Raw genomic sequence first — 17,405 nt, 5'->3', positions numbered from 1 at the left:
TAATCCATATAAGTTAGAACCAAAAGTTACAGAATCACCTACAATACCGGAAATATATTAACCCATCTCTTTGTTCAGCTGTGCAGAAACGATAATATAGTACTCACACTTCTTCAGTTTCAATGCCTACACGTTTGGGGAGGCCACACCCCAAACAATTGACAGGAAAACATCCACCATTTCAGCAATAGTAGGCTACAGACCTGGCAATATAAAACGGTCCCATTGTAGAACATACAAAAATATAATAAAAGTGCATATACAAAAGGGTTACAAGAAAACAGGCTTACCCCTTGACAGATCGGCTCACACATGGTTATTGCGTCATTCACGCATGGCTCCTGGTCTGGAGAGGCTGCCATTTAGGTTGCATTAGAGAATTCAGTTGTGTTTTTGTAACTTTTTGATAGTCTAAAATTATGTTCTGAAATTGACTGGGTGTCCGCTAAGTACAAGTAGGCTACATAGTTTATTACTTGGAGTGAAAGTAGTTGATATTCAACACCTTGGACTTGGAAGCCTGGTAAGCAAGCACTGAAGCAGCACTCTTGCTCCCTCTGTCAGCAAAATAGTAGTACTGCTAAAACAGAGATATTTACATTTCATAACACAATTCTGCAGATATGCTGTAATAAGGCAGCTGGTAATCATCATAATATATTTATTGCATTTTTTTTTGGACAAACAGACAATACAACAAAACAATACATAATACAGACAATACAATTACTTAAAATGAAAAACAAACAAAAAACTAAACAATAACATACAGTACGTACATACATAATAATATATTATACCATCGGCCGTCTGCTGACTCTCTTCCCCGCTCCCTTTATATTATATAATAATTGGTATATACAGGTTTAATGTTTGTCTTTATTTAGTTCAATGTTTGTTTTGTAAACACCATTGACAATGAAGGGAAAATTCATTACGTCATATTGTCTCTTTATTGTTAATTGCGTTTATGTTTTTGATTGATTGATTTAAATATTTATTAACAGTTTTCAGAATTACAGTACATTTCAAGCACAAACTCAATACAAAGACTGTTAACTGCAGTGGACGACCCAATTAAGCATTACACTTGTTTACAACAGGGTCTACCATGTTCAATTCATCAAAACATTTAGAGACGTACAAATAGACACTCCAATATAGTCAAAGAACATAACAGGAATTCATCATAATCGAGGTAAAAAGGGAAAATAAACTGTATACAGTGAGGGAAAAGGGGGGGGGGGGGGTCGGTGGGGGGATTCAGATTTTACGGGGGCCAGTTTCGAATTGCAGCCGTCCATAGGTGCCCTTTGAGAGCGGTTTTGAAGGAGTCAAGGGATTCACATGTCTTAATGAATACTATGGTAGGGCGTTCCACATTTTGGTGGCATAGGAGCGAAAATAATTTAGTCCCTTGTTTGTGCCGAATCTGGGTTGTACATGGTTTGTTGCACTCCCTCTGGTGTTGTGGGTGTGGACTTCTTTAACATTAAGGAAGTATTTAGACAGGTACATGGGTATCTTGGTGGTGTATCGAATCTTGTGGACCAGACCCATTGCAAGATGCTGTACTCTGTCGTCGACCCTAAGCAGTTCCAGCCTGTCAAAGTGGGCAGGGGTGAGGTGGGTTCGGGGGGTGAGGCCAAGTAGGAGCCTGACCAATTTGTTTTGGGAGGTCTGGAGCCTTGTCTTAAAGGCCTTTGAGGTGCTATGGTACCAAGAGGTGCATGCATAGTCAAAGAAACCTTGTACGAGGGCTCCTGTTAAGGTCTTCAAGGTGTTTTTATTGACCAGTGAGGAGATCCCATAAAGGAATCTTGTTCTTTGATTGACTTTTTTGATTACGTTGGTGGCCGTTTTATTAGCCTCCAGGATGGAACCTAGGTAGGTAATTTCATCTTTTGTGTGATAATAATTATTGTCACTCACTCTAACCAAGAAGCCATCTGCCTTGCTGTGTTGGGACCGTTTGTTTTACATCACCATACATCACCTATAAACAACATGAGTTAGACTTTAATATATTAGTGCCCCTCACTTCACATGGGTGTGATTTTAAAAATACAGATTCATCACCCAGGGATATATATATACTTTTCATAATATACTGTATAGCCTACTTCTCCCCACTCAAGCCACTGACAAGATATCTGAATGAAATCAAATGGGGGACGACCAAATAATGGCTGAAATCCCCATGACTCAATTGGTTGAATTCAACTGATGTTTGTACTTTGCACTGTAAGCTGCTTGCTATAACAGTATGATGGCCAGCTAAAATACACCTTGGTAATACATTAACCTCATTTATATCAGTCGTTCTTACAAAGTACATGCACCTTGACAGGGGAACTACAGCAATACAAATGAAAGTGTATTTTGCCATTTGAAACCTCAACGAACTTACAATTCTTGGACAGAAGAGGTACAGGTTTTCTTTTAACTATCCATTGGTATGGTAATGACATTATTATTATATGTATTGTTGTGTGCAGTAAAATGGTATAGCCTACAAGCCAGGTAACGCTTTGAATTTAGCCCTACTGGTTAAACAGCATTAGTGATGTTTTGTTAGTGAACTACTCTTTTCCTTCTTTTTTTCTTACATTTCAGTAAATTGGCTTTTTACATGTTTTAAAGACTTAAGACCTATACAATGTATTATAGATGTAAATTATATCATATATCAATATAGTAGAGATTGACTACATTCATTTTCTTTTAGGAAAGTCCTAAATAAGTCCATGCATGGCCGTCTTCTTAGAAAAATAAGCCTCCAATAAGACACTACTTCACAGTAGAAAATAAGTTAAAACACGCCAGCATCATGTGTCAGTCATATAGCTACATCCTTCATCAGACTCAGAGAGGATTTTTAAATAAATTTTCTTTTGATTTTGACCATATCTTAAACGTTACAGTAATGGGAAGTGCAGGATCAAAAACGTTACCCAATGCTTGTAAGTAAAATTGCAGACGTTTCCGTTATTAGAGTTAATATAAATCATAATGTTTGACAAAGCTATTTTAGTTAATTAGGCCTATATTGTCTTTGTAATCATGTGCTCTCTCTGTCAGTTGAAAAGCCATGGAGAGATACCAAGTGGGGGTAAGAAAATTCAAACATTAGATAAGAAATAGTGCATTGTCACACTTTTGGCATATATTTATAGAGATTGTACATATCTCGTGATTATTGGAATGGACCTCTGGACCCTATCGTACAAGATGAAATAATTCATGGCTCACACGTACGGTAATTAAGTAGCTGGAGTTTGTGCTGAACTTGGTAGTTCTTTTTTGTAATTATGAACAATTCACTGTGATGACGTTCAACTGCACAAAACATTTTTGTAAATAAAGCTGGAAAGAATGAAAAAGTTTGAATGAATATGCATGCATATGAATGTGAACATTTGGAATGCTCATTTTAATCTTGATGTTATTGGTTAATGAAATTGCATTTGACTAAACATTTATCAATAATCTGATATAAGCCCTCTATTGTCTGGAACGTCTAGAAATGATTCTATTCAACATTAATTTTGTCTTTATTGCTTAGATATGTAAGTCTTTAAGTAGCCTATTTTATTTGCTGAACAGAAAGGAACAAAAAGAAATAGATCTGAACTATGTGAAGGAATACCACCCTGAAAATGAGAACATGAAAAACATCAGGATTTTGCTCCATGGACCAGTAGGAGCTGGCAAGTCCAGTTTCATCAACTCTGTCAACAACATCGAACGGGGGAGGATGACCACTGATGCACTGGCAGATAATGCTGCAGGTGAAAGTTTCACCATAAAAGTATGTCATATATTTTTATATATCCAATATACATCTACTGGTGAAAGTAATCAGTCATTTACTTCATGTATATACTGTATATGCTTGCTTAATGCTGTATGTTATACAATGTATATGAGGATACTGTCAGGGCCGGATTTACCTTCCTGAGGGCCCCCGGGCTGGACCAAATTTGAGGGCCCCCCTTGGGGGGCATATTGCGAATCGACCGAGCGGCGCAGCCGCGAGGCCGAATTCTTTTTGGGCTATTTTGTTTTCATTTTGGGGTACCCAGGCCCAATGTTCCCTCTAAAAGAAAATCGGTCTGAGCAAACACTCAAACCTCCTGAGCAGACATCAGCAACTACTGAGCAATCATACATCACCTTGACACCAACTATCCAAACGTTAGATAATGCGAAATGACGTCCCTCAGGTGTGATTTTTTTATTTTTTCCAAATGGATTTTGGTATACGAGTGAATCAATAAATAGTTACATAAGCAAGTCACAACATTTATATTTTATATCAAGGTGGTAGGCTAGCAATTTTAGGAATATTCAGTTAGTCTACATATCAGTGGTTCTCAACCTTTTCAGGCTGTGGTCCCCCAAAGTAATCATATTTGAACTGGGGACCCCCCCACCCAGACAAGCAACAGAATGGTTCCACAGATAAATATTGTTAAAATAGCCGATCTACAAACTCATTGTGAACTTGTAGATCGGCTATTTTCACAATTGTTGCCTTTTTCTTTATTATTTAATAATCTGGCCAATGTTTATTTGACCAGTTTTTATAGCATGCATGGTTTTCTGATTATTTTTGATGCAGTAATGGTAGTTTTCTTTTAGAGCCTTTGAGGTATTATAGAAGTCTTAAAAGTCGTTAAATTGTCACTTTCACTGTCATCTGGGGTCCTCCCCCCCACCCCCAAATCATGTGGGGACCCACACACACACACACACACACACACACACACACCTATGGGGCTGGGCTACTATTATATACAGTATCTACAAGTATCTATAAGTATGCTACACCGGACTGGAGGCTTGTTGTGCTGTAGTGATAACCACGTTAGCTAACCAGCTAATACGAGGCTAAGTGGCTAACGTTAGTTCCCCTCTCGTTGTTGTTTTTTATCCACACTTCCATCCGTTCGCCTTTTAAATCTAAATGTCCCACCAACGCACGGGTCCAAGGCGCAACGCGATCTTATCTGGTTCTTGGGGTTTCATTAACACGGACTGCACTGCTGCCTGCTCTGCTGTCTCCAGACTCTCCACCTCCAGAACTCGCCGGAGTCGCCGCGCATACGGCGCACGGGCGCAGTCATACACAAGAGGAGAGGAGAGGAAATCAAAGAGTCAAAAAGGGAGGGGAGGAGACCTGTCTGTCTCCTCGCCTGTGTAATCTAAATAAACTGTAAAGTAAATAGAAATAAAGTTTCACACATTTCACTTGAATTGGATTTCAATACTTTACAATTTTATAAAAAAAAAAAAAAAAAGATTATAATATTATATTATTTTTTTTCTTTAATTTTTTTCGGGGCCCCCCCTAGCTGTGGGCCCCCGGGCTTCAGCCCACCCTAGCCCAACGGTAAATCCGCCCCTGGAAACTGTAATGTGTTACTTTGTACTTTACACCATAGTCTGCCAAGTGTGCCAAGTACTCTAATGCACAGACCAGCCAGCACTAATATAGGAGCTAGGCCTATACCAAATGCATATAGCAAAAGGGGTGCAAATGGATTTTATTTTCAATTTGCACATTGTACAGTGAAAATGTCCGCCGTTACAGATCTACTTAAAATTTCAGTTTAGTCATTTTAGTGGAACCCAGTCTTATTCCTTTGCCAGACGAATCTGCCAAAATACATAGCCCTTGGCAGTAGGCTTAGTTGGTCTGGCCCAGCTCGGTTGTGATTGGATTTACTTGCCCCTGAAGTTGTGTGCCACCAATCAATCAGGGCCCAGTATGCAAATATGGGGCGGATTTATCATGCAGGTTCCACACAGAGATTCCAGACGCAGTCATATGCCAGGCTACCTCTGTGCCACTGGTAACTTTGTAGAAATGGCACTTGAAACATCTGCATTTTATTGATACTATAGTCAATATTCCTGGCTACTGCACTATTTATATCTATATATATGTATTCTGATATTATAATATTACTACAAGCCTCAATTTGCTATATTTGAATTGCATAGAAATCAGTGACTAATAGATCTGTTTGCTTTTACAGTATCAAACTCATAAAATCCATAACATGAACTTCATGTTCAATGACATCATGGGTCTTCAAAAAATAGAAGGTGTTTTTGAAGAGGATGTTATATCTGCTATGAAGGGCCATGTGAATGAAGCTTATGAGGTAAAATGTCAGTTAAATGACAGTTAAAAAGGATGTATTAATGCAGATTATAACAGTGCAATGATGCAACAGTGCAATACTATTTCATGAAAACAGATCAATTATATCAATGTCAATGTTTTAATGAGATTTTTACATTCTTATCCAGTTCAATAAAGAAACACAGTTGTCAAATGGTGATGCTGGCTACAACCATTTTCCCACTTCAGAGGACAAAGCTCATGTTCTGGTTTATGTCTTATCTGCTGACAAAGTGTCAGCAGATGTGCTTCCCGAAGAACTCGTAAAAAAGATGAGGAAAATCAGACTGGCAGCCAGGGACATAGGTAAAAGCAAACCTTGCATTGTGAGCTTGTGTATCTGCTTTTTTCTTGCTATTTTTATACAATTACCGGTACTCTATTATAGAAATGTTTCCGTCTCACTGTGATTGTCATTAAACAACAAACAATATCCACTTGTTGGGCTAAGTTTATGCACGTTTGACAGGTATTCCCCAAATGTGCATTCTCACCAAGATTGATGTGGCCTGCGATTTGGTGAAGGGAGACATAAAAAGTGTCTACAAGAGCAAGTACATAGAGTCTATGGTAAGGTAAGGTGATCGGACTGGACATTTTATAGAATTGTTGTTCACTCATTTCAGTTCAATATTAAATGCAATTTAATCTCAAACTATAGATGGATCAAATCAGTACCAGAGTGGGTATTCCAATGAACTGCATATTTCCTGTGAAGAACTATCATGATGAAATCATCCTGAATGACAACATGGATGTACTGATACTGACAGCCCTGAGACAGATGATTGACTTTGGAGGAGACTTCATCAAGAGGATGTAGGCATATCAGAATATCTCAAAATAGCCTTGAATTTTATTAACAATTCTCGAGAGAAACAATAGTGTACACTACAGTATAACTTCACTCCTTACATTATTGTTAATGTACGCCATTTTATTTTACTGGTTGATTAAAGTATAATGCACATAATATTACAAAGAAAGTCTATTGAACCATAATATACAGGTGTTGTTTGATGTCTGAAGGCAACTTACTGATGTTCCAATCTGTCGTCATGATACAGTAAACTCTTCACTGTAGCTGATATACAGTACGTACATTAAGAGTTGCAACTTGCTTGTTGCAACCTTGAGCCCGGGCTGTGACTGAGGCTACCTCCACTCAGCACTTCCCATTTCACATCATCAAACATTACGTATTAGCAACGACGTCGAGTCTGTGGGGGCTATGGGGCTGTAGCCCCCATGAAGAATTAAATAGCCCCTTTTAGCCCCCATGAAGATTTACGTGGACATTTTATATTAACGTTACAGATTTTCTGGGAATTATTGACCCTCTGTGACTCCGAAAATGTGAACCTCTCCGCCGGCAGTTCAGAGGTGTTAAAAGTACTCAAATGCTAATCAGGTTTCTTTTGTTTTCACCTAGCCAGGTATTATGCCTATTATATGCCTACAGTAGAAGGCTTAGCCTTCCCAAAAATTATGCTGGGTATTTTTTTTAATATATATAATATATGTGCGCAGCATTATATAGAAGGCTATTGTGTGTGTGTAGTGTGTGTTGTTGCTCCCTGGTGATCGGGTAGGTAGGCTATACAGCAACTGGCCTAGTCAGCATATGATTGGCTACTATTGGTATGTCTGTAAACCTTGTCCGCTTCCAGTCGCTTTGTAGCAAACAGTAGCGCTCGCTGGTTTGTTTTGGGAAACAGCAAAACGCAAAATGTATTTTCCAAGGCAAAGATAAAGTAATTCAGAAGAAGAAGCTGTGACTCGGCAGCTTCTGTGAACTCACAGTTCACACCACTGCAGCAACACTGACACGTTCAGCGGAGTGACTGCTGTCTCTGTGCCGTCTGTGAAGAGCCATGACTCCCGGGAGGGGCAGCAACACCGCCGGGTAATCTACACAGACTATAGTGAGACTACACACTGACTCGAGAGAAAAGACCCATATCGTCCAAAATAGGCTAATCAGTCGTTGTCTGTGTATAGGCTAATTCATTGGTAAAAGTATGCTAAATAACTAATTTTTAGACCATTTGGGAAATAAATAAATCCGCGGCGGCGCGATCTAAGGGTAATGGACACATAACGGACACCCGGGTATAAATGCAATAATTTATTAACAAGAAAATAATGAATATTTACAGATATATGGCATCATGCATAAATTACAATCAACATGAAACATATTACTTTTATTGCAATTTATTTTGACTATGGCGTCTTCTCTCGTGTATCATCAGATGTCCGGCTCCATGCTCGCCTCTCCTTGGAGGCCAGTTGGGTCAAAATAAAGTATACCACATTGTGACAGCTGTAGTGAGTCTACAGTCCACCTGCCTGCTGGCAATATAGCCTGGTTGTGATATGTAGATGTGATTGATATTTTTTGTTTTTTAAGTCATTCTATAACACAAAGTAATTGAATTTATATATTACTATGTTATTACTAATTTTATGTATAACTATATTACTAATTGTATTTATTTGATGTATTACTATGTTATTACTAATTTTACTTCATGCATTAAAAATTGTTTTGTTTTATGTATTACTGTTATTACTAATTTTATTTTTTATGCATTTATTTATTTTATGTATTAGTTATTACTAATTTTATGCATTACTATATTGATAATTACATTTATTTTATGTATTATTGTCTATATTACTAATTATATTTATTTTATCCATTATTATGCCATTACTAATTTTATTTTATGTATTACTAATTTTAATTTACTTTTATTTTACTATTTTAATTTACTTTTATTTTACTATAATCTATTTTTTTATCGTTCGTTTTATCCATTTATTTATATTATTATCTAGTTATTTATATTGGTTTATTATTTTATTGTTTAGAGCCCTGATTGATCACATCTACATATCACCACTACCAGTCAGGATCTGAGTGACTCAGAACCCTGGTGACCTCCAGATGGAGCCACACAGGAGACCAGCAACGTCCTAAAGAAAAGAAAGAAATGCTCATTACTACTTTGTTCATAAAACAATATTGATTGAAATATTATTAACAGTTTGCAGAATTACAGTACATGTCAAGCACAAACTCAATACAAAGACTGTTAACTGTAAGTGGACGACCCAATTAAGCATTACACTTGTTTACAAGAGGGTCCACCATGTTCAATTTATCAAAACATAGAGACGTACAAATAAGACACTTCTATATAGTCAAAGAACAGAACAGGAATTCATCATAAAGGAGGTAAAAAGGGAAAATAAACTTATACAGTGAGGGGAAAAAGGGAGTCAAGGGATTCACATGTCTTAATGACTGTTGGTAGGGCGTTCCACATTTTGGTGGCATAGGAGTGAAAATAATTTAGTCCCTTGTTTGTGCCGAATCTGGGTTGTACATGGTTCGTTGCACTCCCTCTGGTGTTGTGGGTGTGGACTTCGTTAACATAAAGGAAGTATCTAGACAGGTACATGGGTATCTTGGTGGTGTATCGAATCTTCTGGACCAGACCCATTGCAAGATGCTGTACTCTGTCGTCGACCCTAAGCCATTCCAGCCAGTCAAAGTGGGCAGGAGTGAGGTAGGTTCGGGGGGTGAGGCCAAGTAGGAGCCTGACCAGTTTGTTTTGGGAGGTCTGGAGCCTAGTTTTAAGGGCCTTTGAGGTGCTGTGGTACCAGGAGGTGCATGCATAGTCAAAGAAACCTTGTACGAGGGCTCCTGTTAAGGTCTTCAAGGTGTTTTTGTTGACCAGTGAGGAGATCCTGCAAAGGAATCTTGTTCTTTGGTTGACTTTTTTGATTACGTTGGTGGCCATTTTATCACCGGAAAGATTAGCCTCCAGGGTGGAACCTAGGTAGGTAATTTCATCTTTACGTGTGATAACATTGTCACCAACTCTAACCAAGAAGTCATTTGCCTTGCTGAGATTACTATTAGATCCAAAGAGAATGGATTCAGTTTTTCCCAGGTGTAAAGATAGTTTGTTATCAGCGAGCCAGGTGCAGATTCTACCGAGTTCAGAGCTGAGGGCCAACCTGCAGTTTGTTCCTGTCCGAGACTAGCAGTGCCGAGTCATCTGCGAACAGGAACAAGTTGCAGTCACAAGCTGATGTCATGTCATGATCATAGTGTGTGTGCGTGTGTTGTATAGTTACCTTGCTGTGATGTAACTCCAAAGGTGATCAGAAATAGTTGCTCCATCGGCTAGAAACGTGCTCTTCACCGGCATGATGATCCTAAAAAAAAAGATGATTCCATGATGATTCCTAAAAAAAGTCTATAGTCAACCCTAACTGATTACAGAACATGATATAAAAAAACACAACGAGAAGGATTTAGGCCTGTCACAATTACCTAATCGCCAAGTATTTGAGATACTTTTTTAGAGTCATAATCGTCTCCATGTTGAAAATGTTCATATATTGTCAAACATTTTAAAGAAATAATGCAAGCAACCGATCTACAAGCTCTAAATGTGTCCATTCTAACAAAGAACGAAAGAACACAGCCCAAATTAGCTTTGCTGTGTGTGTGCGCGTGTCCTGTCACAACATACACATGCACTTACAGTAACGTTTAAGAATAGGGATCGACCAATTATCGGTAACGGACGATTATTGGCTTTTTACGAAGCCTAAAAAAGCCCTAACCCTAAAGCGGTTCGTACCGTTGAGTTCCTCACTGAGAAGGCCCAGGTCCGAAGTCCTCCAGCGTCTACCCAGATCTCCGTCCTCCGTCCTCCCATCCATCCAGGCCCAGGTCCGAAGTCATCCAGCGTCTACCCAGATCTCCGTCCTCCGTCCTCCCATCCATCCAGGCCCAGGTCCGAAGTCGTCCAGCGTCTGCAGATCTCCGTCCTCCGTCCTCCCATCCATGGACAGACCTGCAGATCTCCATCTCTAGAGGCTCCAGCCTCCAGCTGTGTCTATGATCTCCATCCTGAGAGAGAAAGAAACCATTAGCTCTACAAGCTCACAACACGTTGCAGTGTGAGCTTGTAGATCTGCTATTTTTGCTGAACGGAATAGGGATGCTGGGGTTGAAGTGGTTAACAAAAGTGTCAAAGACTTTGATTAGCTTGAAAAGCTGACAGACATTCAACCAGAGTGCCACTAGGAGGCATCAACACATGTACAGTCCTCAACATCTTTTGTAATTTGTATTCAAGTTGTTACAAAGACCAAGATGCACGCTCATGATATGAGATATTGACTCTCAAACTATTGTGCAGATTTAGATTTATCCTAAAATATTTAAAACATTTGGATTACTGTAAATGATGCCATTCTTCGTACCATAACAGTACAAAAGCAGTTATCCATCCTCAGAAACAAGCAAGAACTATTCCTACTCACAGCTCATCAGAGTCCTCTGAGGAAGCCCCCGGGGGGGGGGGGGGGGAGCTTTGGAACGGATCTCTGTCCAGGGAACATCAGATCGTCTATCGATATCTCCATTCTAACAAAGAAAAAAAAACACACCAAATTAGCCTTTCTGTGTGTGTGTGTGTGTATGTGTGTGTGTGTATGTGTGTGCACTCCCTGTCCAGCAGCCGCGTTCCAGCGACGTCTACCGTGATCTTCATCCTAACAAAGAAAGATTGATTAGAGTGACCAAGAGCCAGATATATATTCTATCCTGTCACAACATATATACATAAAACTTTGATTTATAGAGAACATTTAAACAGAAGCTAAACATATCACTTACAGTAATAAACGTTTCAGTTAGGGTTCTTTTTGACAGGCCTAACAGGGTCTTACTTTGAGTCGTCTTCAGAGGAATGCAGATTCCTGGAGAGACCTGCAGTACATCTGGAAGAAAGACATGGCCGTTATCGTCTATGAATGGCTTCATAGAAAAGAGCTTCGCACATCACTCCCTTGTTGTTGCCGCCAATAGTCTGGATAGTCTATACTTATTCTTGATGACAATTGTTTATGAATTTGATGCATTACTATGTGTTGTTGCTTACTGTAAGTCACTCTGGATGTGAGAACTGCCTAAATTGTTGAAATTCCTAGACGTGATCAATTAGGGTCATAGCCATAGGGTGTGTTCTTCGGTGATAGCAGTGGTGTCATTTGTATATTTTTACAGTCCCACTCCTCCCCATCATATCTTGCGGTGAAGCTGGACAGAACACTGTCCTTTAAACACCTGACAGCGTCAAGAGAAAGACTACCGCCTGTGCCGCACCGATACGGCGTCCAGCCGGTACCGAGGCTCTGGTGTTCCCCACCGCTGAGTACTGTGCCCCAGTCTGGAGCCGTAGCCCTCATGTTGGTTTTGGGGCTTTTTATGCCTTTACTGATAGTGAACAGTATATAGACAGGGAAGGGGGAAGAGATGGGGAGTGACACGCGGCAAAGGCCGTCGGGAGTCGAACCCGCAGCACACCATCTGGCTGGCTTGGCAGCATAGGTGCCCAGACAGTTGAGCTAACCATCCGGGCCACACTTAAATATTTAATTGAGCGACAATAATCGTCCAGTAAAAAGAAACCTCATGGCCCAGGCGGTGGCGTAACCGTCTGGGCACCCGACTGGTAATCCAGTCGCAGTGTGCCGCGGGTTTGACTCCCGAGCCCGACACGGCCTTTACTGCATGTCTTCCCCCATCTCTCTCCCGTTTCCTGTCAGCCTACTGTCTATCCCTTCAAAAAACCAATAAAAGGCGTAAGCCGCAAGAAAAAAAAAAAAAAAAGAAACCTCATAATCGTGAAAGGCCTAGAGCGGTTCTTACTGTGCGGTTCCTCACCGGGCAGGCCCAGGTCCGAAGTCCTCCGGCATCTACACAGATCTCAGTCCTAAGAAAGAAAGAAATAAGGACTAAATTAGCTTTTGTTTTGTTGAGCTGCATATTCAGAACCACTTAAACCCTCTATAGATTTGATAAAACAGACCTTTAAAGAGAGCATTTGGTATATGCTCCGATTTCACTCTACACAAATTGATTTGCCAAACATAGCAGATCTACAAGCTCACAACACGTTGCAATGCGGTGTGAGCTTGTAGATCTGCTAATTTGGCTGAACGCTCCCCCCAGAATAGAGATGCTGGGGTTGAAGTGGTTAAAAAAAAAAAGTGTCATTAAGACTTTGATTAGCTTGGAGAGCTGACAGACATTCAACCAGTGCCACTAGGAGGAATCATACTGCCATGCTATACTTCGTACCATAACAATACAACAGATATCCATCCCAACAAGAAATATTCCTACTCACAGCTCATCAGAAGTCCTCAGAGGAACGGATCTCTGTCCTTCCACGACGTCTACCACGACCCATCCACCCTAAGAAAGAAAGAAAGATTAATTTAAGTGACCAAGAGCCAGATATACGTACATTGTGTCCTTTCACATCATACACAAAATGTATAGAGAACATTTAAAACAGAAGCCGACCATAACACTCGCAGTAATAGAAAAGTCTAAGTGGTTTCTTACTTTGAGCCGCCTTCAGAGCCCCCCATGCAGATTCATCCATGGACAGCGAGAACTGCAGATGTCCACCTGTAGGGGCTCCGGTTGAGCCTCGCAGCATCTGGAATGAAGACATGGTGGTTATATTCTATGAATAGCTTTGCACATCACTCACTTGTTGCTGCTGCCAATAGGAATTTGTGATGTCTGTGTGGCGACAATTGCTGTGTGTCTGTTTTTTTAATAATACATACAATTTATATAGCACTTTTCAAGGTACCCAAAGTTGCTTCACAAAACAGTAAAAACTAATTTATTTGAAAATAAACTAGATTAAAAAGGTTCAAAACTAGAATTTTTTGGCATGTTTGTGAAGCTTTTCGGTTCCACACCAGTAACTGCTGTTCAACACTAACAACTACATCCATGACCTCCCTGCAACAACATCAATGAAGTATGGCTATGCAGACGACCCGAGTACTGTGTCCCAGTCTGGAGCCGTAGCTCTCATGTCAAGAAGCTGGATGCTGCCCTCAACACCGGATGGGCCACCCCAAACAAACTGCCTGCCTGTTCTCGCTGGAATCACTCCAACAGAGGTCAGACGAGAAGCAGCCACGCTGGCCCTCACTGAGAAGGCACAGCTGAGTGAATCCCAGCCATCTCCTCCACAAGGTCGTCAGAGACACCACAGCACACGTGCCTCAAGTCACGGTGCCCTTTGCCACAACACACACACACACACACACACACACACACACCAAGTCACGGCGACCTTTGCCACAGCACACGTGCCTCAAGTCACTGTGCCCCTTTGCCACACAGGCCCAGGAACTGCTCCACACAACACCAGCTGACACCTCCAAGGCATCCTGGGTGAAGGCAAGACAGAGGGACCAGTGGAATACATCGAGGACCCCAAATATGTTCTTTGCCAGCACCTCCCCTGCAAGGAGTGGACAACCCTCAAAGCAGAAGTGGGACATCTCGGACAGTGCCCACTGTGAATGCGAGGATCCACTACAGACTGTGGAACACGTAATGACCATTTGCCCCAAATACCGGCCACCGAATGGTGATCGTGGCTTAGGTGACCTAGACAATGACACATTGTACTGGCTTGCTGCAACAGAGCTGAAGTTCTATGGACATACGGCAGAAGATGTTTAAGAAACGTATTTTTTGTAATTTCTTCATTTTTTCGGCAAACCTTTGTGGCATTTAATTTATGGAACATGTGGATGTTTATTTATTTATTGGTGAAGTTGTGGCATTCTTTGAAATGTATTGACACGTTTGATATATGTTTTTGTTAGGGATGTCCGATATTATCGGCCGATAAAGGCATTAAAAATGAATAACCCTAACCCTTAATTTTACTTTATTTATTATTTTACATTAAAAACATCTACAAGCTCACAATACAATAAGACACATATGAGCTTCTAGATCTGCTATTTTCAAAATATTTTTATACATTTGAAAACTTGAGATGAGACATTTTGCATAATGAGTAATTATTAATAATTACTTTTGGTATTTTAAGTACATTTTATACCAAAACCTTTGTACCTTTACTAGAGTACATGTTGAATTGTAACGGAGTATTTCTATATTGCAGTATTGCCTACTTTTATTTAAGTAAAAAGTTTGAGTTTCCACCACTGGAAAAAGCCTGTATGCATCACAAGGCTATTCCACCAGTCAGGTGTACTTATATCTAGATCTCATAAGCGGCCATGAACTAAACACTACAGATATCACAATTTGACTTTGGCAGCAGCAAGAAACGACTGATATGCAAAGCTCTTCAACCATGCTTCTCTCTATACAAACACTCATAATGTCCACATGGACAGCAGCCAGGATGGGGTGGTTCACACATGAGACCAGGTTCACTGTTCCAGCAGCATCTACAGTCATCTCCATCTACATCTAGAAAGAAAGAAAGAAAGACATCAGAATCTCTGGCTAATAAGACAAATATTCCTTAACATTATACTTGCCATCTATAACTAAAATTGTAAAATATAAACCAGTTAAATATTTTATTTCTTTCATATAATCTTTTACTACATAGGAACTGTTCCCGTCGCAGGTTCATGATGTGGTCCAGCGCTATGGAATGCACTTGCTAATAAAAAGTACTTAAAATATTGCTTTGATGCTTATATCAATTAAGCTGTTTTTGTATTAGCAAACACACGGACAGGCCTCTTTCATACTGGAGTAATTCATCCGCTTCATTTACAGACATCAGTAAAACGTGACGTGACGTCCGTATTTAGAATACAACAGCAGCGCTTATTTTCCAGATCCAAACTTAGCGTTGCACAAAGCTTGCTTAATAGCGACATCAATTCATTCCAATCCACATTAAATGTCGCGCTCTGCGCGTTCATTCATCCGCATGGTATCGCTCATTTCATTAGCTTCAATAGCGTGACGCATCCATTATGGTTACTTGGTTAGATCCTTCCAATCGATCCAATTTCAATACTTGTGTCCGTATCAGAGTGAAGATTTCAACTTGAATGTAGGGCCAATATGCCTTTCTTTTATCACCAGAGATATACAGTTCAACAACGTGCTCACACTTTGGGACTTGGGCGTCTTGTTGTTTACTCACTTGTAGTTGTTTGTCGATGGTGATTGATGATGACTGCAACAGGTTGATTGTAGCAGCCCCTCGATTGATGAAAGAATGACAAGTTTGGGTGGTCTTTGGGTGAAAACTATAAGGATATAGAATAAATACAGTTACAATCGAATAATCTCATAGTTTCACTACTAAAATCTGTGCAATAAACTTGTCACTTCAGCAGTACAATCAATAAAAATGGTTAATTTATGGTCAATTATAAATACAGTGATACAAAACTCAAGTCATTTCAATTATAAGACAAGGAAAATGCACAATAACCAAAAGTACCACAACCAAACGAAAACCAAACAAATACAATCATGAATGATATACTCCAAATGGAAACTAGACAAATAAATAATCGTGTATACCTCACTCCGCATAACCAACTTGAACCTCAGGGCACATCAACAGTCACCGATGGTCACATTTACACATAGTGTGACGGACAGGCACTGTAGACAATAGACAACTTCAGTCACTAAAAGTTCACTACAACTGCAAATGTCACAGGCTTTAACACTGCTTAATGAATAAGAGTAGGCTACAAACATAATAAGAGTCACATAAACAGTCAAACCTTTCATACCGTGTGGTCTGGTGCAAACACACACACACACACACACACACACACACACACACACACACGCACACACACACACACACACACACACACACACACACACGTGCTCTCTCCCTCTGCTCACTCTGGAGTCTGGCTGTGTGAAATGAGTCTATTGGTCTGAGGTGAGTGAAGCTAACAGGCTTCAGCTATGTATGGATAGGTAACAGGAGGTGTCAAAGTAAAAGTATGCCAAGAAGTATCCAAACAAACAACAAAATAAGACAAACAATAAATAAAGAATAAACAGACTTCAAACTAAATAAATTATTGCAGAACAAACTGTCACTGGCAGTTACATTGATATTATGGTAGGAGTTTGTTTTGTCTTTTGTGTGAGTGTAATGGTTTCAAAATAAACGGGGCAAATGTAACCCAGTTTACTGTATGTTTTTTTTTTAAGCCACAACACTTCAAACAAACAACATTTCAAACAAACATTTCAAATAATCATCATTTCAAACAAATCATACAAACTCACCAATTCAGTTCAACCAGTTCAGCTCATCAGTTCAGTTCATCAGTT

The 17,405-nt window shown here is 39.8% G+C and overlaps 1 protein-coding gene and 2 long non-coding RNA genes across 4 annotated transcripts; 1 reads left to right on the top strand and 2 right to left on the bottom strand.

Annotated features, from left to right (window-relative positions):
• Positions 1-3,243: 3,243 nt before the first annotated feature.
• On the top strand, positions 3,244-7,016 carry LOC308323311 (interferon-induced protein 44-like; the record flags this gene model as incomplete). The annotated part of the gene is made up of 5 exons (XM_080775032.1): positions 3,244-3,254; positions 3,607-3,811; positions 5,071-5,184; positions 6,692-6,763; positions 6,855-7,016. 5 exons carry the CDS (start codon positions 3,244-3,246, stop codon positions 7,014-7,016), a joined length of 564 nt encoding a protein of 187 aa, XP_080631158.1.
• Positions 7,017-8,900: 1,884 nt separating this feature from the next.
• Positions 8,901-10,978, bottom strand: LOC308324077. Its single transcript, XR_013964874.1, has 3 exons — positions 10,858-10,978; positions 10,346-10,426; positions 8,901-9,175 (listed from the first exon to the last, which is right to left on the bottom strand). It is a non-coding gene; the product is annotated as an uncharacterized lncRNA (long non-coding RNA).
• Positions 10,979-11,033: 55 nt separating this feature from the next.
• Positions 11,034-12,999, bottom strand: LOC308324078. Of its 2 annotated transcripts, none has more exons than XR_013964875.1 (3): positions 12,936-12,999; positions 11,546-11,776; positions 11,034-11,129 (listed from the first exon to the last, which is right to left on the bottom strand). It is a non-coding gene; the product is annotated as an uncharacterized lncRNA (long non-coding RNA). The 2 variants fall into 2 exon arrangements; XR_013964876.1 differs by lacking the exon at positions 12,936-12,999 and adding an exon at positions 11,954-12,004.
• Between the last annotated feature and the right edge of the window lie 4,406 nt (positions 13,000-17,405).

Source organism: Protomyctophum bolini, assembly GCF_963924005.1.
Source record: "Protomyctophum bolini genome assembly, chromosome: 11".
NCBI lineage: Eukaryota > Metazoa > Chordata > Actinopteri > Myctophiformes > Myctophidae > Protomyctophum > Protomyctophum bolini.
This window is presented reverse-complemented; position numbering and strand designations above follow the sequence as displayed.